The sequence below is a fragment of the Rousettus aegyptiacus genome, unplaced genomic scaffold (genome assembly GCF_014176215.1).
Source record: "Rousettus aegyptiacus isolate mRouAeg1 unplaced genomic scaffold, mRouAeg1.p scaffold_m13_p_6, whole genome shotgun sequence".
Lineage (NCBI taxonomy): Eukaryota > Metazoa > Chordata > Mammalia > Chiroptera > Pteropodidae > Rousettus > Rousettus aegyptiacus.
The window spans coordinates 110,828,737-110,849,119 of NW_023416309.1; the positions used below are offsets into that span (position 1 = coordinate 110,828,737).

The 20,383-nt window shown below is 63.1% G+C and overlaps 1 protein-coding gene across 2 annotated transcripts in view; it reads left to right on the forward strand.

Moving 5' to 3' along the window:
* Nucleotides 1-17,631, forward strand: part of TMEM104 (transmembrane protein 104) — a 48,492-nt gene extending 30,861 nt beyond the window's left edge. For both annotated transcript variants that reach the window (XM_016132559.2, XM_016132560.2), the window contains exons 9-10: nucleotides 2,381-2,474; nucleotides 15,003-17,631. In XM_016132559.2, the coding sequence (XP_015988045.2) occupies nucleotides 2,381-2,474; nucleotides 15,003-15,763 (855 nt within the window). In that variant the 3' untranslated portion in view covers nucleotides 15,764-17,631. The remainder of the gene's footprint in view (nucleotides 1-2,380; nucleotides 2,475-15,002) is intronic.
* The last annotated feature ends 2,752 nt before the right edge of the window (nucleotides 17,632-20,383 follow it).

Here is a 20,383-nt window from a genome sequence, read left to right on the forward strand (position 1 = left end):
TGCCGGTCCCTGCGGGCCCCGAGTCTGGCTCTCGCTGATTTGCAGAGGACACCTGTTCCGTAATTAGCTCCAGTTTGTGCTGTCCATATCCGTCTGGGCGCCCTCTGACGCGTGAGCCCGCGGCCCCGAGCGAGGGCTGCTGTGGGCAGTCTGAGTGCGTTTCCGCTGGCTGTGTGGCCTGTGCCCCCCACCCCGCCCCAGGTCGTGCGGCCGGTCGCGGTCCTGGGCGTTAAAAGGAAGCAAAACCACGGCCCAGCTGCCGTCCGACGGGTGTCACACTTGTTGCTGACCAGTCGGATCTTTCCAGAGCCCTCCACTGCCTGTTCCCGCCCTGAGGACAGACCTGCGGTCCCTTGAACTGGACGGGAGAGTGCCGGGGGGATGGGCCCTGTCCGAGCGCCTCTCGACCCCTGTCCCCATCACTCAGCCGGCACCTCACATGCACCTGTCTCAGGTGTGTCGGTGTGCTGGCCGGCTGGGACCCCACCTGACAGGGTGTTATAAAACGGGCCCCCTACGTAACAGGATCTCGATAAACCTCTGCCGAGGAGGAGGGAGAAAATGGAGTCAGCATCCGAGGAAGGACTGCCGGAGGAAAGGACCCGTCGAGCTGCAGAAGCCCCTGCGCCCGCCTCTGGGCGCAGTCTCCTCCCCCCTGTTCTGATATAGTGCAACTTTCTGAAACCAGTCTTCAGGCTTCAAAGATGAGATGTGACCAGGGCAGACCAGGGGTCCGGTTTTGATCGGGCCACAGTTACTCGGCCACTCCCGTGGCCGGGCGTGTGTTCTGCCACATGGCAGCTCCCTCTCCCATCCTTCGGAAGAGAAAATTCATCAGTGGAAAGTTTCCCTGAAGTAGTAATTTTCCTAAGCGACTTGCTGATGGCACCGCGTCCGGGCTGCTCAGAGCAGAGTCCGTGACTCTGCACCTTCCCGCGGCCCAGCCCTCCTCCCTGGGCCTGAGGGGGACGGGCGAGGGCTGCAGGCTGTTCCCTCCGCCTCCCCAGTCAGCCACAGCCTGTTGGAGATGCTTCTCTGTCCCCCTCCTGAATGGAAGCGTTGCTTCTCAGCAGAAGGCCCTCTCAGAGGTCTGCCAGCCCTGGCGGCTGCCAGAAGGCTCATCCACCCCAGCTAATTAGAGCCTTTTCCTTAAGCGGCACTTTAGTCTTTCATGTCATTCATTCTCACAGCGATAATGGACTTGGATAAGAGGTCACAGCTTCTCCCACATCCTGCTCTCCTTGTGCTGGGGGCGGGGGAGGGACGGGCTCAGCCTCCCCTTCTGGGGAGCTCCCGCCCTCTCGTCACAGGGGAGCCAGCTGGGGACGGGCCCCCAGGCCCAGCAGCTGTGAGGTAGTCACCCAGATCACAGGGCCAGGGCCTGACTCCCCGAAGTGGGCCCGCTCCCCACTCTCTGGGCTCCTAGCATCTGCGGCATCTCTGGTGAGTGCCATTAGCGTTACTGTGATAAAACGGCACAGTGTAAACGTTAATGAGGTCTGATGCCTCTGCACGCGGCAGATTGGAAACGGAGCCGTCATCGTCATCGCCACCCCAGCCAGCGGCTTTCAATCCCTCTGCTCCCTGAGCGCCCCGTTTGGCATGGAAACCCCGGTCCCCCTCGGTTCCCAGCCCCGCCGTGGCCACCGAGCCGCACTGACCCCCTTTTCTTTTGCAAAGAGGGTTGAAATTTCCCACAGACCGGTTTTCTAAGACGCCCTTTGAATTCTTTTTTTTTTTTAAACAAACACTCATTCTCCCCTGTTCTGCACAAAGGACGGGACTGAGGTGCTGGCAGGAGCCCACCCCTCTGGCCAGACTCCCTCCCGCTTTCCGCCCGGCTCCTCCGCGCTCGTCCTCCTGCGCGCGGCCCCTTCTCTCCTTGGCGCAGGATGTTTCTCCGCGGGGTTCGTGCCGGAAGCCGCTGGCTCTGGTTCTCCAGGTTTCCCCTTCTCCTTAAGTGGAAACGTGGCTGATCGATGACATCCTTCCGATCGATGCTGTGAGCTCTGCAGAACAGTGTCCCCTCCACCGCACCGCGCCGTCAGGGTCCCCGCGTCCTTTCTCCCCAGGAGGCCACGAGGGCCCACGGTGCTCGGTGCCGGGCTGTGTCTCCTCAGTCAGTGTTTGCTGAAGTGAGCAGGTGACGTTCCCAGGATGTCGCCTGGGACCCGCCTGGAAAGGAGTCTCAAGACAGTGTGTCTGTCGAGTGGCAGAGAAACACGGCCCTGGACACTGGAAGCTCGTGGCTGCTCTGTCTGACCCGGCGTCAGGGCCGGGCCTGGCCTCGTGGGCGGGGTGTCCTCCCCACGCCCTCGGTGCGCTGCAGGTGGTCTGGCCTCTGCCCCTCGCCCCGCTCACTCTCGATTTTGTCGCCCAGGCCATCTTCACTCTCCTCCTGGGGCCCTTCGCCTTCTTCGACGTCCAGAAGACCAAGTACCTCCAGATCCTGACGTCCCTGATGCGATGGATCGGTGAGTCTGAGGGACATCGCGAGTCCCCTCTCCTCCCTTCCATCACCTGTCCTCAGCTGAGCGCGGGCTCGCAGCGCAGCCGGAACGGGGTACGGGCCCCGTGGGCCGGAAGGGGTAGGCGCTCTGCCTGCCTTGTTGCTCGTGGGGGAATTCAGTACCGAAGGAGTTAAGTCACCTTTTGAGGTCGCATAGTGCAGACAGAGCCAGAGCTGGGGCCAGTCTTTCCACACGCCCGTGCCGGGTCCCTGACCCGCGTCACACAACTTACCGCTGAGCCCCGAAGCCTGGGTCGGGCTCTGCCCACCTCAGGGCCTGAGGGCGGCTTCACTCCGCATTCTCGTGGGTGCGCTGTGCAGCCGTCCCATGAAACCAGCCGGCCGTGGCCACCACCGCGCCGTCTGCAGCGCCTTCTGACTGATACCCTGCCGAGCAGGAGCGCCGCTGTCCTCAGGGAGTCTGGGGGTCTCACCCCTAACATCAGGGGTGCAGGAGGGAGCCTGTTCATTCTGCCACGCCATCCTGCCGGCCACAAAGAGGGGCGGGGCTGCCAACCCGCGGGGACCCAGGACTTGAGGGCGTGGAGTCCCAGCTGCCCTGTTTTGGTCTAGAATCAAAAATCAGAAATGCTGTTGCTGTTCTGGTCGGGGCTCTCCACTCCTGACCCCTTCCCCAGCTCCCTTTCCCACTGCGCCCCCCTCATCGGGCCTCGGGCACGCTGCGTCTCACTGGACGCCAGTGCTCAGCACTAGGTCGTGACCAGCTCAGACAGTTTCCAGTCCAAACGACTTCCGGCTGTTCTGGCACCTCCCGTCCCCTGGACCCCTCCTCCCCCCACATGAGATTACAAGATCCCAGAGCAAGGAGGCACCGCCTCACGGGAGTCCTGGCACCTTCGGTTAGGAGGGAGGTGGTGGTCATCCAGGCCAGCTCGCCGCTCGGGAGGCCCCCACTCTGCCCTGCTCGGAGGGGACGATTGTCAGTGCTGGGACGTCCTGCCTTGGCTGAGCCGGAACCACCAGCCTGGAACGTCTTCCCGCTCGTGGCCCTTCCTTGTAAGTCAGCAACAGCAGGACCGGGTCGTCTGGAGTGTGAGCTCTGGGGCCTGTGTAACTTGATGAGCCTGTCCATCACCAGCCAGCCGAGGCAGGGAAGCGGGGGGCACCCGGCGGGTGGGGCTCGTCTGCCCCATTCAGCGGGTCCGATCCTAGTCTCATCTGCAGCCGCTCTTCCCACATTTCGTTCGCAAGCTCCAAAGCTCTGGGTTAAATTAACATGACCACCTGGGAGGAATGAGGATTCGCTGCTTAGAAAGTGAGGGTCACACGAGCTCCACGGGCACGATGTTGGTCTGGAGCCGCCTCGGGCGTCAGGAGGGAACGTGCCCCAGCGCCGGGATCGGCGGCCGTCCACCCCCTATAAAGTCTGCTCACGGGGAGTATTTGAGAGCCCTAGCGGCCTTCCGAAGGAGTTTTCTCAGCAAAGCAATGTTTGGGGGGAAATGTTCCCCCTTCTCGCTTCCCTGCCCCACTCTGTCCTTGGGTCCCCAGAAGTTAGCCCCTGCCTGCCCTGCACCTGGAATTGGCGGCCCGCACCTGATGCTTCTGCTGTGGGAGGGGGCTCATTAGCCACCTGGCGCTCCCTTGGTGGGAGGGGGCTCAGTAAGCACGGGATCCTGGTTCCTCTCCCGAGGAGGCAGGGAGCGGGCAGGCGCGGGGTGGGGAGAGACGGAGGGGACCCCCGCACCCGTAGCCCGTAGCTCTGTGACGGATTCCCATGTCAGCCCACGAGGGGGCGGCCACCCAGATAATGACAGTTAATGGCTTCTGGAGCACCCTGGGGCCTGTTCAGCCTGACGCATACGTTCATTAAAAGGGAGAAGGTGGTAAGACGGGGAGGGGAGGCTGGCAGAGTGCGAGGCTCCCCCAGACTGGGGTCAGCACAGCTCCCGCCCGTGCAGGAGACCCGGAGCTCCGTGTGCCACAGGGGCCTTGGGGAGATCTGGGGACGGCCCTGCCCCCTTCCCGTCCCGCCGTGGGCGCCTCTCCGCCCCCAGAACCCGGCTCGCGGAGCGGAGTCACTTGCTTCAGACCGCGGACTGCTCTTCCGCCGGCTGCGGGCTGCCATCCCCTGGCGACCCCGTCCCGCCTCTCCTCCTCCCGGCCAGAGCCCCTCCCACAGGGACCGCAGCGGGAACCACCTGGGTCTCCCCTGCTGAGGTTCCGGGGCCTGTGGAGGCACCACGGCACCGCGGGGTGGCAGTGGCCTTGAGAGACGCTGGCCGTAGAGAGGGCTCGAGGCGGACACCAGCTCACGAAGGTCGCGAAGGTCATCCCCCGGGTTCGGGCGGTGGCGCTGCTGCCCTGACATCTTTGTCTCCGCACGTCGCTGGCCTCTTTTCTCCCTTGACCTGAGAGAGAAGCAGACGGCCGTAGCGTCTCCAGAACCTTCCTCCGGTGCTCCTGCCGGTGACGGCGCAGGCAGGCATCTTTCTCCCGGAGACACTCAGACCTCTGGATTTGGAGAGTAGACCTCTCAGTGACACAAAGCCCTCTCAAATGAGGAAAAATCACCCCGTTAAGTAAATGAAAACGTAGCCCGGTCTCGGCTTCAGCCGCCAGCTGGGGGCACTGCGGCCACCTGGGCATTCTCCCTTGTGGCACAGGTGGAGGACAGCCGTGTGGCGTCACGAGGGGGGGAAACAGACAAGGACCCCAGCGAGGCCGCCTCGTGGGAGGGACACGTCTGCCCCTGGACATCTGGGGGCCCTCGGAGGAGGCCTGTCTGCTGGCCCAAGCACATCCCAGGTGATTTTTCTAGAACTCCTCCGAAGGCAGTGAGCGCCAAAGCCCTGTTTGTCCTCCCGAGTCTGCACCCAGTTGTCAGTTTGCAGTGCACCTCCCTTCCCCCACACTCCAGCTCACTCCGCCTCTCCCCTCGCCCCAGCGTAGGGCCCGGAGTGTCCGGGAGAGCCGAGTGGGGAGCTCAGGGCGGCGATAGCTGGCTCGGCTTCTAGGAAGAGAAAAGGGAAGACTGGGCACCAGAGGGACCGGGAAATCGTAACGTTCTGAGCCAGAAACTTTCTCGTGCTTAATGAGCAATTTGTTCTGCCATCTGTTGAAATGAGCCCTGGGAGGCCCGCAGGAACCCGCCCCGACAGAACCCCCAGAGCTCAGCGCGAGCTGAGAAGCCCGGGGGTCCCTCCCAGGCGTCCTCTGTGTCCTCCTCCAGGAGCCCCCCATGCTGCCCAGATGGGATTGAGAGGGTTCGATGGCTTTCGCGAATAGCCACTTGTCCAGGAAAATGTCAGGACGTGTATGGCAGGTGCCAATGTTGATACATTTTTTGCTCCCCAAATACGTTCTGGTCAGTTTGGGAGGCCCCGGTTACAAATGCCTCGGGATTCGCACGTGCAAGGATGGTGTCCGATTGCCGTCTGGCAAGCGAGGCTGTTGTTCAGGCCTTAGCCGGCTTCCTGACCGGCCCCCACGCTGCCTGGCCGCTTACCGCCTGCAGCCACTTCAGGTCAGCCGCAGGCCTGGAGCGGACAGCCTGGGCTCCAGCCCGGGGGGTGGGGGGGTGGGGGGAGGGGCACACCTCCCAGCCACGCCCGCTGCACCTCCTCCCTTCTTTGGCTTCCACGGTCAGACAGTGTTCACTGCCGACATGCACCGACGGCCATGCCTGCCGCAGCCGGGGCCCTTGTCTGGCAGCAGCAAAGGCAGGACCCCCTTCACGGAGCGGCCGTGGAGATCAAGGGCTCGCGGGGAAGGCGCTGTGAGCACGGTATCTGGCGCCGCCGGCCGCACGCTCGTCTCGCGCGGACCTCAGCGTGCTCCCCTGCCGTCGTCATCTCCTTTGGGGAGCCCACGAGATCGGGGGCTCGTTCAAAGCCACCCCCAGAAAGAGCTATGGCTCTGAGTGTCCCCAGGGAGATCTCGACGCACCACTGGTCAGCTCTGTACAGCTTCCCCTGTGCCCCACCCCAGCCCTGGTCCCCAGGGCACACCCGGCGGGGTGCCCTCCTGCACCCCACCAGCCTCCACCCCCTCCGCCTTCGAGGAAGCCTGAGCCCAAGAAAAGGGAGACGCGAAGCGGGGGGCTCCCTCGGCAGCTTCTGGCTCTCACCGTCGGCAGACCAGGGACGCTTCGAGACACGGCCAGAAGTCTTGTCCTTTGTGCCCCCAGGCCCAGCACTGTGGCTTCAGAGCCTACGCCACTAAAATGATGGCTGTAGACTGTCCCCCAGGGGCAGCCGGCAGACACCTCCCAGCTGGGGACGCGGACAGCTGGCTCAGCTCGGGACGCCCCATTCAGCGTAATTAAAAAAAACTGGTTCTTTCTAACGAAGACAGCTCTGAAGCACGGCAGAGCCTGGGCCCGGGCTGTCGAGGACCCGCAGGGCCGCCGTCCCCCGATTGTGTATTCAGAGCAGCTGCCACACACACTGTTCCCGGCCCGGCCCTCCGCTCAAAGTGGGTCAGGCGCCGCCGTCCTCTCCGGGCGAGCGTGCGCGGCTCAACTCGAGCCTGCCTCAGGAAGCTCCTCGGCCCTGCTCTCCCCACCCGCCCCCAGCAGGCGCCCTAGATCTATCTTCCAGACCAAGCCGGGGGGGGGGGGGGAGGGAGAGGTGGGACTCGGCGGCGGTGGTGGCCCAAGCGGCAGAAGGTCCCCAGGAGGAGACCATCACCTGGGAGGGAACAGAAGGGCTCTCTGGTTTTACCTGTCCCCGTAATTATCTGTGGCCGCTTGGCTGAGTCCCCTGCAGATCTGTGCCTGATCTCAGCAGAGTGTCCCCTGGTGGGACTGCTCTGATCTGTCACCGTCAGCAGCCAGGGGTCTCCCGTGTCCGGGCCATCTGTTCCTGTCCTGTGGGTTCAGCATGCCAGCCTGGTGTGTGAATTCCTTCACAGCCACTCAGTGCTGTCTACTCACTCAACTGGTGCTTCTCAGAGGCCCGGGAAGGACACCCCCTCCCAAAACGAAGGCACCCGTCGGCCCCTCTGAGCAGCCAGCCAGCCCTCTGCTCTGTGCCCACTGTCTCCTGGCCACTAAGTGTCCATCTTCCCATGGTTCCACAGCCAGTGGAGGGAATCCTGGAAAACTTTTATGTGTATGTTTCGTGTCAGTCTTAATTTTATTCTTGGTTTTCCAAAAGTTCTCTCTGCAAACGCAGAGGTCATTTTAAAGGAGCGGAACCCAGGGTTTCTGCCTGAAGGCTCTTAGGGTAGAATGGACACTTAATTAAAGTTCGCTAAAGAGCTGGCCACATGCCGCCAAATTACCCCTTTCCTGAGCAGCAGGACTGACCTCGGAGCCCGGCCTGGCCTGGAGCAAGGCCGTCGCTCCTGCGGCTGCAGCTCTGCTCCACATGGGGCTGACCCGTGCGCTGACCCAGCCAGCGACAAGGACTCCTGCTCCCCCGGGAGTCTGGCAGGCCAGCTGCCTGGACAGCGACACGGGAAGGGGAGATAAGGCCCGAGTAGTTGGCGGTCGGCGGGGCGAGGTGTCTGACCAACGATGGTCACAGGCGCCTCTGCAGAGGTGGCGGCTTCCCCGGGCCAGGGCGACCTCAGCCTGGACGCAGAGTCAGGCAGCCACATGCGGCCGCGGAGGGGCATGGCCCCCAGCACCCCCCAGGCTCGGGGATCCACATCCAGGCCAGGGGGCTCCAAGCGCCCCGTCCCCACGCCGCCTCCCTCCTGCCCCCTGCTCCCCTCCCTCCCTCCTCGCTCTTGGATGCTCCGTTACTTAAGAGCTGCCTGGTCTCTGCGGCCTCCGCAGACCACAGGTGGGCGGCGCACGCAGCAGTTTACTTCCTCTCGCTTCTGGAGGCTGGAAGCCCAGGACGCAGCTGCGGTCGGGGCCGGGGCTGGGGCCGGCGCAGGCGTTCTCCCCGGCTTGCAGACGCCGCCTCGCCGTGTCCTCACGGCCCGTGCGCGCAGGGCGGGCGCTGGCGTCGTTCCTCGTGAGATCACAGCCCACGCCCGTGACCTCATTCCACCTTTCTTAACCTCCTTCTAGGCCCCTTCTCCAAGTACGGCCTCACTGAGGGGTGAGGGCTTCAGCATAAGAACTGGGGGGAGGGGACAGTTCATAACAAGAGGGAAGAGCCGATGGCCTTCAGCAAAGGTGACAGCGCCCGAGTTTTACAGTCCAGCCCCCCGGGGAGATGAGGCAGCCGGCAGCCAGAGGTCCCTCGGCTCTGCCTTCCCCGTGATTACAGACTGCGCTGGCTCTGACAGCTTGAGAATGAAAAATGGAGGCCCAACACTCCCAGGCGCCACCCGCCACACTTCGGGGGCGTGGCAAGTTGAAGGATGAAGGGGACTGAACTCGGTTTCGTGCTCGAGACTCGATTGTTTCAGAGACTCAAACGCCTGCCTTTTATCAACCTCCTCCCCCTGACACACTTGGAAAGCGGAAGACTCTGCTCTGCTCCGAGTCCTTTAGGATAAATAATTTAGCCACGGAGTAGAACCTCAGTCTTAACTCGATTATTTAAACATCCTTCTCTTCTGCTTCTGTGCTGATGACAGGGAGGACAGAGCCGGGATCCTCCAGAAACGACAGGGGCCGACCCAGCACGGGCAGGTAGTCAGATTGGCTTTAAATTCTCACCTCCCACTTCAGCAGAAACCCAGGTGATTTGTGTGAGTCATCACAGGCGAGACCAGCAGTCACAGAATGTCTTCCTGGCCCCAGATAAAGCTGACCCTGGGCCGAGACCCTTGCGGAGGCAGGCATATCTGTGCGGGGAGCTTCTCGTTTTTCCCAAAGGGACTGCCTCCCAGCCAGAGGCGAGTATGTCCTGTCGTCTCGGGACGTGGAAGGCCCGTGGGAAGGGGGGAGGTGACAACTGGGGAAGGACGAACCAACTGGAGCCATAAAGAACCCAAACAAAATTCCTTTCCCATGCCACTCAGCCCAGCAGAGAGAGAGCACACAGCCAGAGTCCCCGTAGGACGGAGTGATGGGGGCGGCTCGGCTTCGTGTGGCCTCACGTGGGGAAGGGCCGAGGGGGGTTCTGGTTCACGGGGCGGGAGTGAGCAGCCTGTACGGGGTCCTCCTGGCCCCACCCCGCACCCCAGAGCCCTAAAGGTTAGTTAACACCTGGGCCCGAGATGGGAGCAGGGGACGTTCCTGGGAAGGGTCATGACCCCGGTGCCCTCCTTGGCGCAGCGGGAGTTGGACGAGAGCTGGGGCCGGGCAGGGTGTCCTGCTTGCCTGGGACCTGGGCGCTCAGGGTTTCTGCGGTGGTCAGAGCGACAGGTCCGTGTTTCCGAGCGCTCGCCGTGGGCCGGGCTCGGCCTGAGCGCGTCACCGCGTCATGCTAACGCATCCTCACAGTGCCCCGTGACCGTCCGCCCCAAGATCACAAAGCTAAGAGGCAGAGTGAGGAGCCGAACCCAGTGTGACTGAGAGCTTGAGCTTGCTCGGGGGAGAGCGGCCGCCTCCCTCCCTCCGGCCGCCCCCTGGGCCGAGCTTCCCCTCACAGCCCCGGCCCCGTGCGTCTCGTGAGCCTGCCGAGTGCTTCTCACCCTGGCTCTGCACAGCAGGGGGAGCCTCGCCATGGCTTCGTGGCCACCGTGCTGCCAGCTGGCCACTCCGTGCGCCGCCTGCGCCTCCCCCGGTGCAGGCCGGCACTTCCGAGCTGACCCAAGGATGGGTCAGCGCATGGCGGGTGGAGCTGGCCACTGGCCGCTCTGACTTCTGCCTCCACCGGGAGAGGTAAACTGGGCTGCTGGGCGGACTTCCCGGAAGTGAGCATCAGAGCCTTGGGCCAGGCCCCCCCTGCTCGTCCTCCACCTGGCCCCACGAACAAGTCAGCTCCGACTCCCATGAGGTCTTGGCCCGCTCACGGCTTCACTCACGAGGCCCCCAAGGTGAGGGGTCGGGGAGAGCCGGGGTATTCAGGGAGGCAGGGACCCAGGAGAGGCTGAGTACTGCCAGATTTTTTTTTTTTTTTTCACGTTCACCCCCTTATAAATCAGGACCTCCTTTGCCTTCTGGTGGGAGTTCGAAGGGTGTTGGCTCACCTGCCCTATTCTGCAAAGGAGAGTGGCCTCGAGGACAGACAGACAAATCTGAGGCAAGACAGCTCCTAGCCGGGGCTCCTTACCCAGCTCTTCCTGGCAAAAGGAGGCAGAAGGGCGGGAGGCCGTCTCCTGACTGCTTTAAGAGCCTAATTGATGGATGACTCGTTAAATGCTACGAGAACACATCTTGGTAAAAAATATTAATTACCTTGACTGTCACGCTGGTTGTTGCTGATAATCCCCCGTGACAGAAAGCCGATCTTGACGTGAACCCGCGACCTGTCCACGGCCTGTCCTGACGCCCATTAGCTGGACATGCCTCAGCTGGAGGAACTTGAGCCGTCCAGGTCCTTCAGATGCTCGGGTCACTCCTGGCGTAGATTGTACTTTTCACCTGACCTCAGAAAGGGAAGGGGGTGTCTTCTTTAAGCCGTCTGCTCAGGGCTCAGGGTTCGTGCCGGGGCGAGGACTTGCCTTTCACTCCCGTGTCTCCCTCCCAAGGAGTCGGACGTGTGGGAGGGTGGGGAGCAGGCTGCGGCTCACGGGGATTGGGTACGGCGAGGCCAGGTCACAGAACTCGGAGCCGCCGTCGGAACAAGTCTGCGAAAGCAGCACGCCTCTTCAGGCCAAGTCGCGGGCTGGGCCGGGCGCCTGGAGACGGAGCGATGCCCCTGCTGTGGGTCCCCCCCCCCGACCCCCGCCACCCCCCGGGGCCTGCGCCACATTTCTCCTTCACCCAGAGGAAGCGCGGCAGCCACCGGCCCGCAGAGTGGGACAGCCCGATGGGCTCTTCCAAACCAGGTTCCGAAGGCCGGTTCCCCCTGCGACCCCCGGGCGCTCCTCCGCCCTTGAGCCCGGACACCGCCCACGGCAGAGGTCTCACCATCTGCCCCGGCAGCCCATGCGGCCGTAGCCGGTTCTTTCTTTCGTTGTAATTTGTCTCCTGTAACCTCCGCTAGTCCCACTGGACGGCAGGCTGCAGAGGCCGGGACTGCGTCTCCTCAGCCAGCGCACCACCCCAGATGCCCAGAGCAGTGCCGGCCTGCAGCGGGCCCTCGGGGCGACTTTGTCGAATGAACGAATGAACGAATGAACAAATGGTCCCAGTCGAGCCCATGAGGTACACACAACGAACGCAGTTATTTTTACATGGGCCGTTGCTTCCGGTATTAAAGGAGACGCTTCCTGTCCTGCTTCCTCGCCTCGCAGCGGTGCCCTCCAAGGCCCGACACTCACTCCTCATGTGACACGTGTCAGGCGCTCACCTCCCCTGCCCCACACCCTCCCCGGCACCTCGCTGCACCTGTCCACCCCTCGGAGCATGACTTTCAGCGCGGAATGCGGGCGGATGTGGACTGTGACCCTCGGCCATCGCATGGGCTCTCTGAGCATGGCTCGTGAGGGCCAGACAGAAGCCGAGGCCAGCCTTGCCTTTGGGGGCCTGCCGGCCCTGGTCCCCAGGATGTCAGAGAGCGCTCGCTGCTCTGTCCACCTCGGTGTCCACCTCCGCCTCCCACACGGCCTTGGCCAGGTGGGCGAGAGCCATCGGCGCCGGCCGAGCCCCAGGCGTCAGCATGTGCACGCGGGGCCCTGCTCCCTGCGGGGCGTCCTGGCGAGGCCTGTCGCTCACAGCTTATCACCCTCGTTTCATCTTGATTTATTACCAGACCTAATGAGTTTTCGGAGCAGCTATCTCCCAGGGATGGGACGATCAATCTAGAAGATGGCAGGTGAACTCTGCGCATCCAGCAGCCAGGGGAGGGAAGGGCCAGGGGCAAAGGAGGGTGGTCACAAGGGCAGGGGCCGGGTGGCACGGGGGAGCTCGTCCTTACGCTCCAGGCCCAGGACCCTCAAGGCCAGGGCTGCCCACACCCGGCCCTCCCGCCCCCCTCCCTTGCAGCGCAGTGTTTTGGGTGTCCCTGCTTTCTTTCGAACTTGCCGACTTGGGGACCAGGTGGGAACATTTTCCCCTCCTCTCCACGCCAGAGAGCAGAGCCCTGCACCCGCTCTGTGTCCTCAAAGTGTTGGGGGGCGGAGACCAAAGGGCCCCTGGCCTGGAGAACCCACTCTCAAGGTTAGCGATTACTGGGGAGCTGCAACCCCACGAAGCTGTCTGTTTTTAATGCTCCTGGAATCGCCTCCCAAGGGCTTCGGGCATCAGGCTTCTGGCATCGGAATTCCTGGACAGCCAGCGCCGGAAGGTAGACCTGTTGTTTTGCAAATAGGCTTGGTTTGGTTAAGAGAACGAGGTGGGTGGCTAATCCAGGTGGTAGCGGTGTGTGGCAAAATTAATTACAGCTAGAGGATTGCGAGATAAAGTTCCTTATCAACCACAGTGGACCCCTATTATAGGTGTACATTCTTGGGGGGGGGGCACGCATGCTTTAAAAAATCACTCTCACGTCTTTAGAAACCTGCTTCGTAAACTAGTTTATTCGCAACAAGCAGAGCCCCCAGTCAGGGCTGCCTAGACTGCCCACAAGCCAGTTTCCGCCTGTGTTTCTTACAACCTCTTGGGGAGTGAGGGCCGAGGAGGAAGGTGAGCAGACAGGCGCTGGCCAGCACCCAGGCCAGAGAGCCGCGGTTGGGAGGTGCTCGCATCCCAGCAGCCTGTGTGCCCCCCACACCCACTGCCGCTAGGCCGAGGCCACCAGGAGTTCTCCACCCGCCCCTTCAGAGTCCGTGCCGGCCTGGGCCCGGGCCAGGGGTGGCGCCGGGTCGTGAGGTGACCCGCCGAGATGGTGGAGACACAGCAGGATCTGAATCTTGCCGTACAGCACAGCGGCTGTCCCCTTTGCCTTGACCCCGGGGCCCTGCCTGTGGTGGCAGAACCGTCAGCTGTAGCTTCTTGAATAGCTAATCACCAGGCAGCCCCAGGCCCCGGTCTTCCAGCTGTAGTCACCCCCCACACACACACTCAGCTCTGCTTCATCACCCTTTCTGGCCCAGGACAGACTCCGGGGCACAGGGGACCCTTCCCCCACCCCTTCCAGCCTTCTCCCTCACATCCTGCACCCACCCCCAGAAATCTGACAGGCCAGACTGTGGGGTCCTGGGCTCCCGGAGGGGGCAGGGAGGCCCCACGGGGTGTCCTGTCACACCCCCCCCCCCAGCCCCCCGAGAGGGTTAAGCCAGAGGCAGCTCCTGGGCCGAGACCTAAAGGGAGGAACTGGGTGGCCGCTTTCCCCTTGACTGACCAGAGCTGGCAAGATTTGTGCTGTCCCTGGGGCAGCGAGAGTCATGGGGCCCTCGGAGTCAGGAGCGGCGAGGGGCTGGGGCGGGCTGGAGAGTCAGAAACAAATCATCTTTACTGGCAATTTTCACAGGCCGGTTCGCCCGCCCCCCCGCCTCCCCTCCTGTCCCCGACGGTGTCAGGCAGCTCTGATTAAAAGTAATAGATGACGCTCTCCTCGCTCCCACTTCCAGTTGTCATTGTGGGAAGACAGTCTGGCTTCCTGTGAGTCCCAGGAGAAGAGAGCCAGGGGGTGACATGTGGCCTGACGGGGACAGTGAGGAGACCCCCAGCCTCCCACTGGGGAGGCGCCCTGAGCCTCCGAGGGGCCAGCTGGCAGCCGGCTGGCCTCTCCCCACCCACGGCCCCTTCGTGCCTGCCTGCGTCACTCCTCAGGAAATGGCAAGTGTCGTCACGGGCTTCACCTGAGGGACCGGGGCGCAGGCTCGAGGGGCTGTCGGGTGTGGTCTGAACAGAGGCAGCGGTGGGTTTTGAACCCCAGAACTGGAGACAGCGACACCAGGGGCCCCCGTGTGTGCTGAATGGGCTCGTGGTGGCGGCTCTGGGTAACCCAGCTCACAGATGCGAGAGGCCACAGGGCCCTGGAGAGAGTCGGCCGGACCCGTTAGTGTGTCTGTCTGAGGGGGGCCTACGCTGGATGAGGGGGGCCTACGCTGGAGCGCTGGCTCCTGAGCCGGCTCTGGGCGCGAGCCGCGGCCAGAGGAGGCCCTTGCAGACCGCTGCCGGGCGAAGCCAGCGGGGAGCCCTGTGTGCTCGGAACAGATCCCCTCCCCCTTCTGCAGCAGACCCAGGTCAGAGCCGCGTCCCTGTCCCCTACCTGTGCCACCAGGCCCAGAACAGAGCCATGTGCCATTTGCCTCCCCAGCCTGGGTTTTCGGTGCCAGTTCTTCGTGGAGCGGCCACGGCACCCTCCTGCCTGGTGTAGGCCGCGGGTGCCCACTCGTGCTCAGGGCTGCCAGCCCTCTCCCATTTCCCCTCAGATGTGCCCTTGGAGGCCCTTGGCTGAGGAGGACGCCTCCTCCCAAACATTTTTAAACCGAGAGGGAGAGGACGACCCACCAGGAAGCTGGCAGAGCGACCCCCTCCCCCACCCCCTGCAGCTGGAGAGCCCCTGGGGGCGGATGAGGAAGCTGGGTCCAGCTGGGACAGGAATGCCCAGGCTCCTCCTCTCGGGGCCCCGGCCCCTCGCAGGCGCCCCCCGACCAGACACTCACTGCCTGGCCCCCTCTCGTTTCCCAGCTTTCGCCATCATGATCGCGCTGGCCCTGGTCCGCATCGGCCGCGGGCAGGGGGCGGGGCGCCCGCCCCTGGCGGACTTCTCCGGGGTGCGGAACCTGTTCGGCGTCTGCGTCTACTCCTTCATGTGCCAGCACTCGCTGCCGTCCCTCCTCACGCCGGTGTCCTCCAAGCGCCGCCTCACGCGCCTGGTCCTCCTGGACTACGTGCTGATCCTGGCGTTCTACGGCCTGCTGTCCTTCACCGCCATCTTCTGCTTCCGCGGCGACAGCCTGCTGGACATGTACACCCTCAACTTCGCGCGCTGCGACGTGGTGGGTGTGGCCGCCGTGCGCTTCTTCCTGGGCCTCTTCCCGGTCTTCACCATCAGCACCAACTTCCCCATCATTGCCGTGACCCTGCGCAACAACTGGAAGACGCTCTTCCACCGCGAGGGCGGCACGTACCCCTGGGTGGTGGCCCGGGTGGTGTTCCCCGCCATCACTCTGATGCCGCCGGTGCTGGTGGCCTTCTGCACCCACGACCTGGAGTCCCTGGTGGGCATCACGGGGGCCTACGCGGGCACCGGCATCCAGTACGTCGTCCCCGCCTTCCTGGTGTACCATTGCCGCAAGGACACCCAGCTGGCCTTCGGCCACGGGACCCTCAACAAGCACCGGTCCCCTTTCCGCCACACCTTCTGGGTGGGCTTCGTGCTGCTCTGGGCTTTCTCCTGCTTCGTCTTTGTCACGGCCAACATCGTCCTCAACGAGACCAAGCTCTGATGGCCCCACTCAACGAGACCAAGCTCTGATGGCCCCACTCCGCCCTGCCCACCTGCAGAGCCAAGATCTAGTTGCCTCCCAGGTCCTCACGGGGCAGGCGAGGCCCGGGGACTTGGAGGGGACCCTGCACGTCTCCAGCTGGGGATCGTCTGCCCACCTGGGCTTCCGCACAGCCTGCACCCCACCTCGGCGGCCAGGGCAGGTGCTCCTGTCCCCGCCACCGCACCCGCCGGGGCAGCCCCCGGCCAGACAAGCGCACAGCGGGGCACGCGGTCGCTCCTGGAGTCCAGGGCTGGTTACTGGACTCAGCCTCTCTGCTGTACACACAGGTCCCGCCCCCAGGGGCTCGGCCCTCTCTCTGCCACTATTTATACCGGATACCACGTCCCCCTTCTCCCTCAGCCCCTTCCCTTGCCCTCGTCTGGGGAGTCTGCCCCACTGGAAGCTGCCGCCACCTCAGGACAGATCCCAGGCTCTAACCCTCCTCCCCACCGGGCCCACCTTCCCGCCAGGCTCGGCATCGCCCGGGGACGGCCTGGCTAGCCCCACCGACAAGAGCAGAAGGTGCTAACCGCACTAGGGTCCCTGGCCCAGAGCTGCGAGGGCCCTGCTGTGGGCGCCAGCTCCTCTCCCGGGCTCCTGAGCCCGTGACGACTCGGGGACAGCGGACAGGGAGCAGCCCTGCCGTGGGACACAGCAGCTCGTGCACCGGTTTAAGGCCTGGAGTTTGTGATGCCTGAAAGGGATCCTCTGCTCTCCTGGCTGCTCCGCTGGGGCCCCGGGCGCCTCCTGCAGTGTGGGGGACAGAGTCTAAGGGCCGCTAGAAGGAAGCTGCTCCTACCCGCTCCACAGCGACTTGGGAGCGCCCTGGCCTGTGGTGGCGAGCGGGTCTGGTGGTTCCCACCTGTAAGAGGTCAGGCCCGCTCCTTGTCCCTGCTGCAACACTAAAGATGGCTCCCTCTCAAGCCACACCGGGTGCTCAGTGTTCACACCTTCCGTGTCCCTTGGGCCCCGTGGGGTGAGATGGGGCACCGGCCACCATCCCCACGGAAAGAAGTTCCCATCCACCTCGCCAGCTCTTCGTGGTCGCCGCCTTGTCACAGTCACGCATGCGTCTGCGGGAACAGCCGTGCTCAGAAACAGGTGACTCTGATGAACTCTGCGTTTTCGACGTGCCTTTTCCTGCTTCAGGACCTGGGGTTCATTCCTGACCATCCCTGGCTGCCTCCAGCCCCGGGCCTGGTCCCACCCGTCCTGGAGCCCAGACCGGCTTGGCCAGGAGCCGCCTCTCTGGGGTGGGGTCTCGGGCCCTGCCCCTCCCTCTGGATTTCAGTGCCTTGCTCGGTCCTTGATAGGAAACCTCTGCAGCCTCCCCGCCCCCACCCCCCACATCGCACTGGCTCCATACCGTGACCAGAGCGGCCATACCGGGCCCCCCGGGGGTCTCGGGGCAGGGCGGAGGGGCGCGAGTTTGCAGGACCGTGGGGGGTCCACAGGCAACACTGCCCCACACCTTGCTCCCCCAGCAGCCCCAGCCCGTGAGAGCCCCGTGTCGTGACGGGCCGTGACCTGCTTCCTCTCTCCCTCGTCACACGTTTTCAGGTCCCGCAGGTCGGCCCCACGTGTCATCATTTTCCATGCACCTGAACTCTGCCCCATCTGCCATCGTAGCTTCTTTCCAGGACGCCCCACCCCGAGGTGGGCAGAGCCGGGTGGGCTCCAGGGTGGCCCAGCCCCCCGAGGCTCAGACCCTCCCCGGAGCTGCCCCCGCGAAAACTCAAAACACCTGTACTTACCCTTCTCCAATCACGGTCCCTTTTGCTTAAGAACAAATTAAATCATCCTGCTGCCCCAGGCTCCAAACCAAATTTTTGCCGTGAATTTATTAACGTCATAAAGCGCAGGTTGATTTATGTGACAGTCTGGATCCACAGCAGCGGAATCCGGTGGCAGCGGCGTCCCCCTCTGAGCGGAGTGGCCCCGGCCCTCGAAGGAACCGGCCTGAGGTGAGAACGTCACTGATGGCGAGCTGGGCTCGCATCGCTGCCGCTGTCTGGGTCCCTTCGCTTCTCCTTGTTCACCTGCTGTCTGTCTGGCTAGAGGTCAGGTGGGGTCACCTCCCTCTCCACTGCTGAGAGTCAGGGGGCTTGGGGCCAGGGGAAGAGAACAGGTCCCCAATGTTGCTTGCTCGCCGTGTGCACTGAGCACATTTGGCTGTTTTTACATCAGCTTGATGAGGAGGGCAGTTGGGTCATAGTTTCCACCTTATGGAGGGGCCCGGGGGTCAGGGCGGGTCAGGAGTAGGAGGGCAGAAGAGGACACCAGCCCAGCCTGGCCCAGGCACAAGCATCACTTTAGAGGAGAAGGAACACGCAGAGCCTCCACCCGACACCGTCTGCCCACACTGCCCCAGACCGGCCCCGGGGGGCAGGCCAGGTCAAGGTGGGAGCCAGTGTTCTCCGCCTCGTTCCCTGCCGAAGCGCTGGGGCCTTGTGCACCTGCGCCGGCAGCTCCTGTCTCTTCCCTCGCCTGAGGCCAGAGAGGCAGCCACAGGCTTATGGACGGGGCAGATGGCAGGTGACAAGCTGGGAGGCACTGCTGAGCGCTGGAAGGTGGGCAGTGGGCACCTCGCCATGCCCTTAGCCACACAGCTGTTCTTGCCACGTGGGGGCTGGGAGCAGCCTTGGCAACAGGCTGAGGCAAAAGTCACAGAGGAGGGAAGACAGGGGCCGCCCCCACCTCATGGGAAACCAGCCCAAGGGGGAGGATCCAGCAGTGCCAGGCCCTAGGGCTGCAAGACCATGGGCAAGCTGAAGGCGGACATCACGCCTGTCTGGGGACCAGGTATCTGAGCAGGGCTGATGCCTGCCCCAGCCCGTGCTAACTAAATGGCCCCTCACAAGCCAGCTCTTCCAAGACCAAGATCCAGCACTTCTCCCCAGGACCTGGGGCTCGTGGGCCAGTTGGAGAAAAGGAGAAGTAACGTCGGGTATGTGCCAGGCATGGTACAGTGCTGGGTACTTTCTGCATGGACCTGGGCAGCATAGCATGACTTAGGGGCCAAATGTGGACCCAGAAGTCAGACCTGCCCCTTGCGCTCCTCCCGTCATGTGTAATATGGGATGATACTACCCGTATCGCTGACGGGGTGTGGCAACTAAAATACTGAGCTTCCTCAGTGCCTGGCACAAAAGTGCTCAATAAAGCTGCTCTGTGCTGATGTCGACGACCTTGTCACATGCCAGCCATAACTGCCGTGGTAGCCACGGGCCCTCGGACTCCCTGAGGACTCCTAGTTCGGGTACCCGAACCTAACTGGTTTCATAGTCTCCTAATTTAGTTGAGCGTGTTCTTGTAGCCACTGCCCGCTGCAATTCAGAAATGGGAAATGGCCTAAATTCTTCAGGATCTAGAGGGCTTTGGGAGGGGATGGTCTCGTCCCCAACCCCCAAGAAACTTAAGGACACCAGTACCCTTTCATTTAACCAGACCGGAGCCAGATGTCCTAACAGAGGACAGCATGCCCGCCCTTTCCTCAGCTCTGAGCCCCTCCCCTCACACACCTGGCTCCTAGGAACAAGGTGGTGTGGACCACGAGCTGCTCAGTAAAGTCAGGGAGGAAACACAGTGACAGCGGCAGGAAGGAACAGGGTGAGAGAGTAAGAATGTCCTACTATCGAGGGCCTCTCCTGTGTCCCGCCAAAAGAATAAACGAGCATTGGGTGCCTGGGAGGATTCAGCTCACTATTTGCCATACAGACCCTTGTTTATGATGACTGAACATCTGTGGCCTCTCGGACACGGTCAGCTTCTTCCTGTCCCCTGCCAGGCTTTCTGCCCTCCCCTCGACAGCGCAGGACCCTTCCTCGGTCCCTGCTCGAAGGGGCAGGGGGCATTGCAACTCTGAGCAGGAGGCTGAAAAGCCGGGCCAAGCCAGCTCCGAACCTGCAAGAGGTGTCCTTCCTGCCCCTACTTCCCACAGGGCTGACTTCTCCCCAGAATACATTCCTAGAGAAGGAATGAGGCAGCCAAGAGCCCGGCCCCAGGAGCAGGACTGGTCCCTCCTCGGAGCCAGCCGGCAGCAGGCTCAGCTCCACATTTGGTTTTTAATTACCTTTCCAGTTCTTGGTTATTAATGATCTTGGGCACTGAGCGGAGAGCAGCCTGGACCTCGTGACTCCTCCCAGCCTCACCTGCTGCAGCCTTCCACCCAGAGCTGCACTCCGCCCCAGGGAGGATCAGGGGTCAGGGGCTGGTGGCCCACAGTTAACCCCCTCGTGACCAGTGGCTGCAGCCAGGATCAAGTTCCCCTCCAGGGTGCTGGCCTCTAGCACTCACCTGGACTCATACTTGCCACCTGTGATCATGGACCCGGATCCATGAAACTCCACAGGACAGAGGATACGAAATCGATTGTAATGGACGGGACCGCCCATTCTTGGGGTAGTCAGGCTCTCCAGCCAAGAATGGGGGGGAGAGGATAGCAACACCCCCCACTCCACCATTTCAGCTCTCAAATCCCAACAAAACACTTCGTTTTTCAGGGCCCAATCCCGGTAGTGGAGCCTTGGGAGGCCGAAGCCGGAACCAGCAAAGAGCTATGTGGAAGGGCACTGGGGG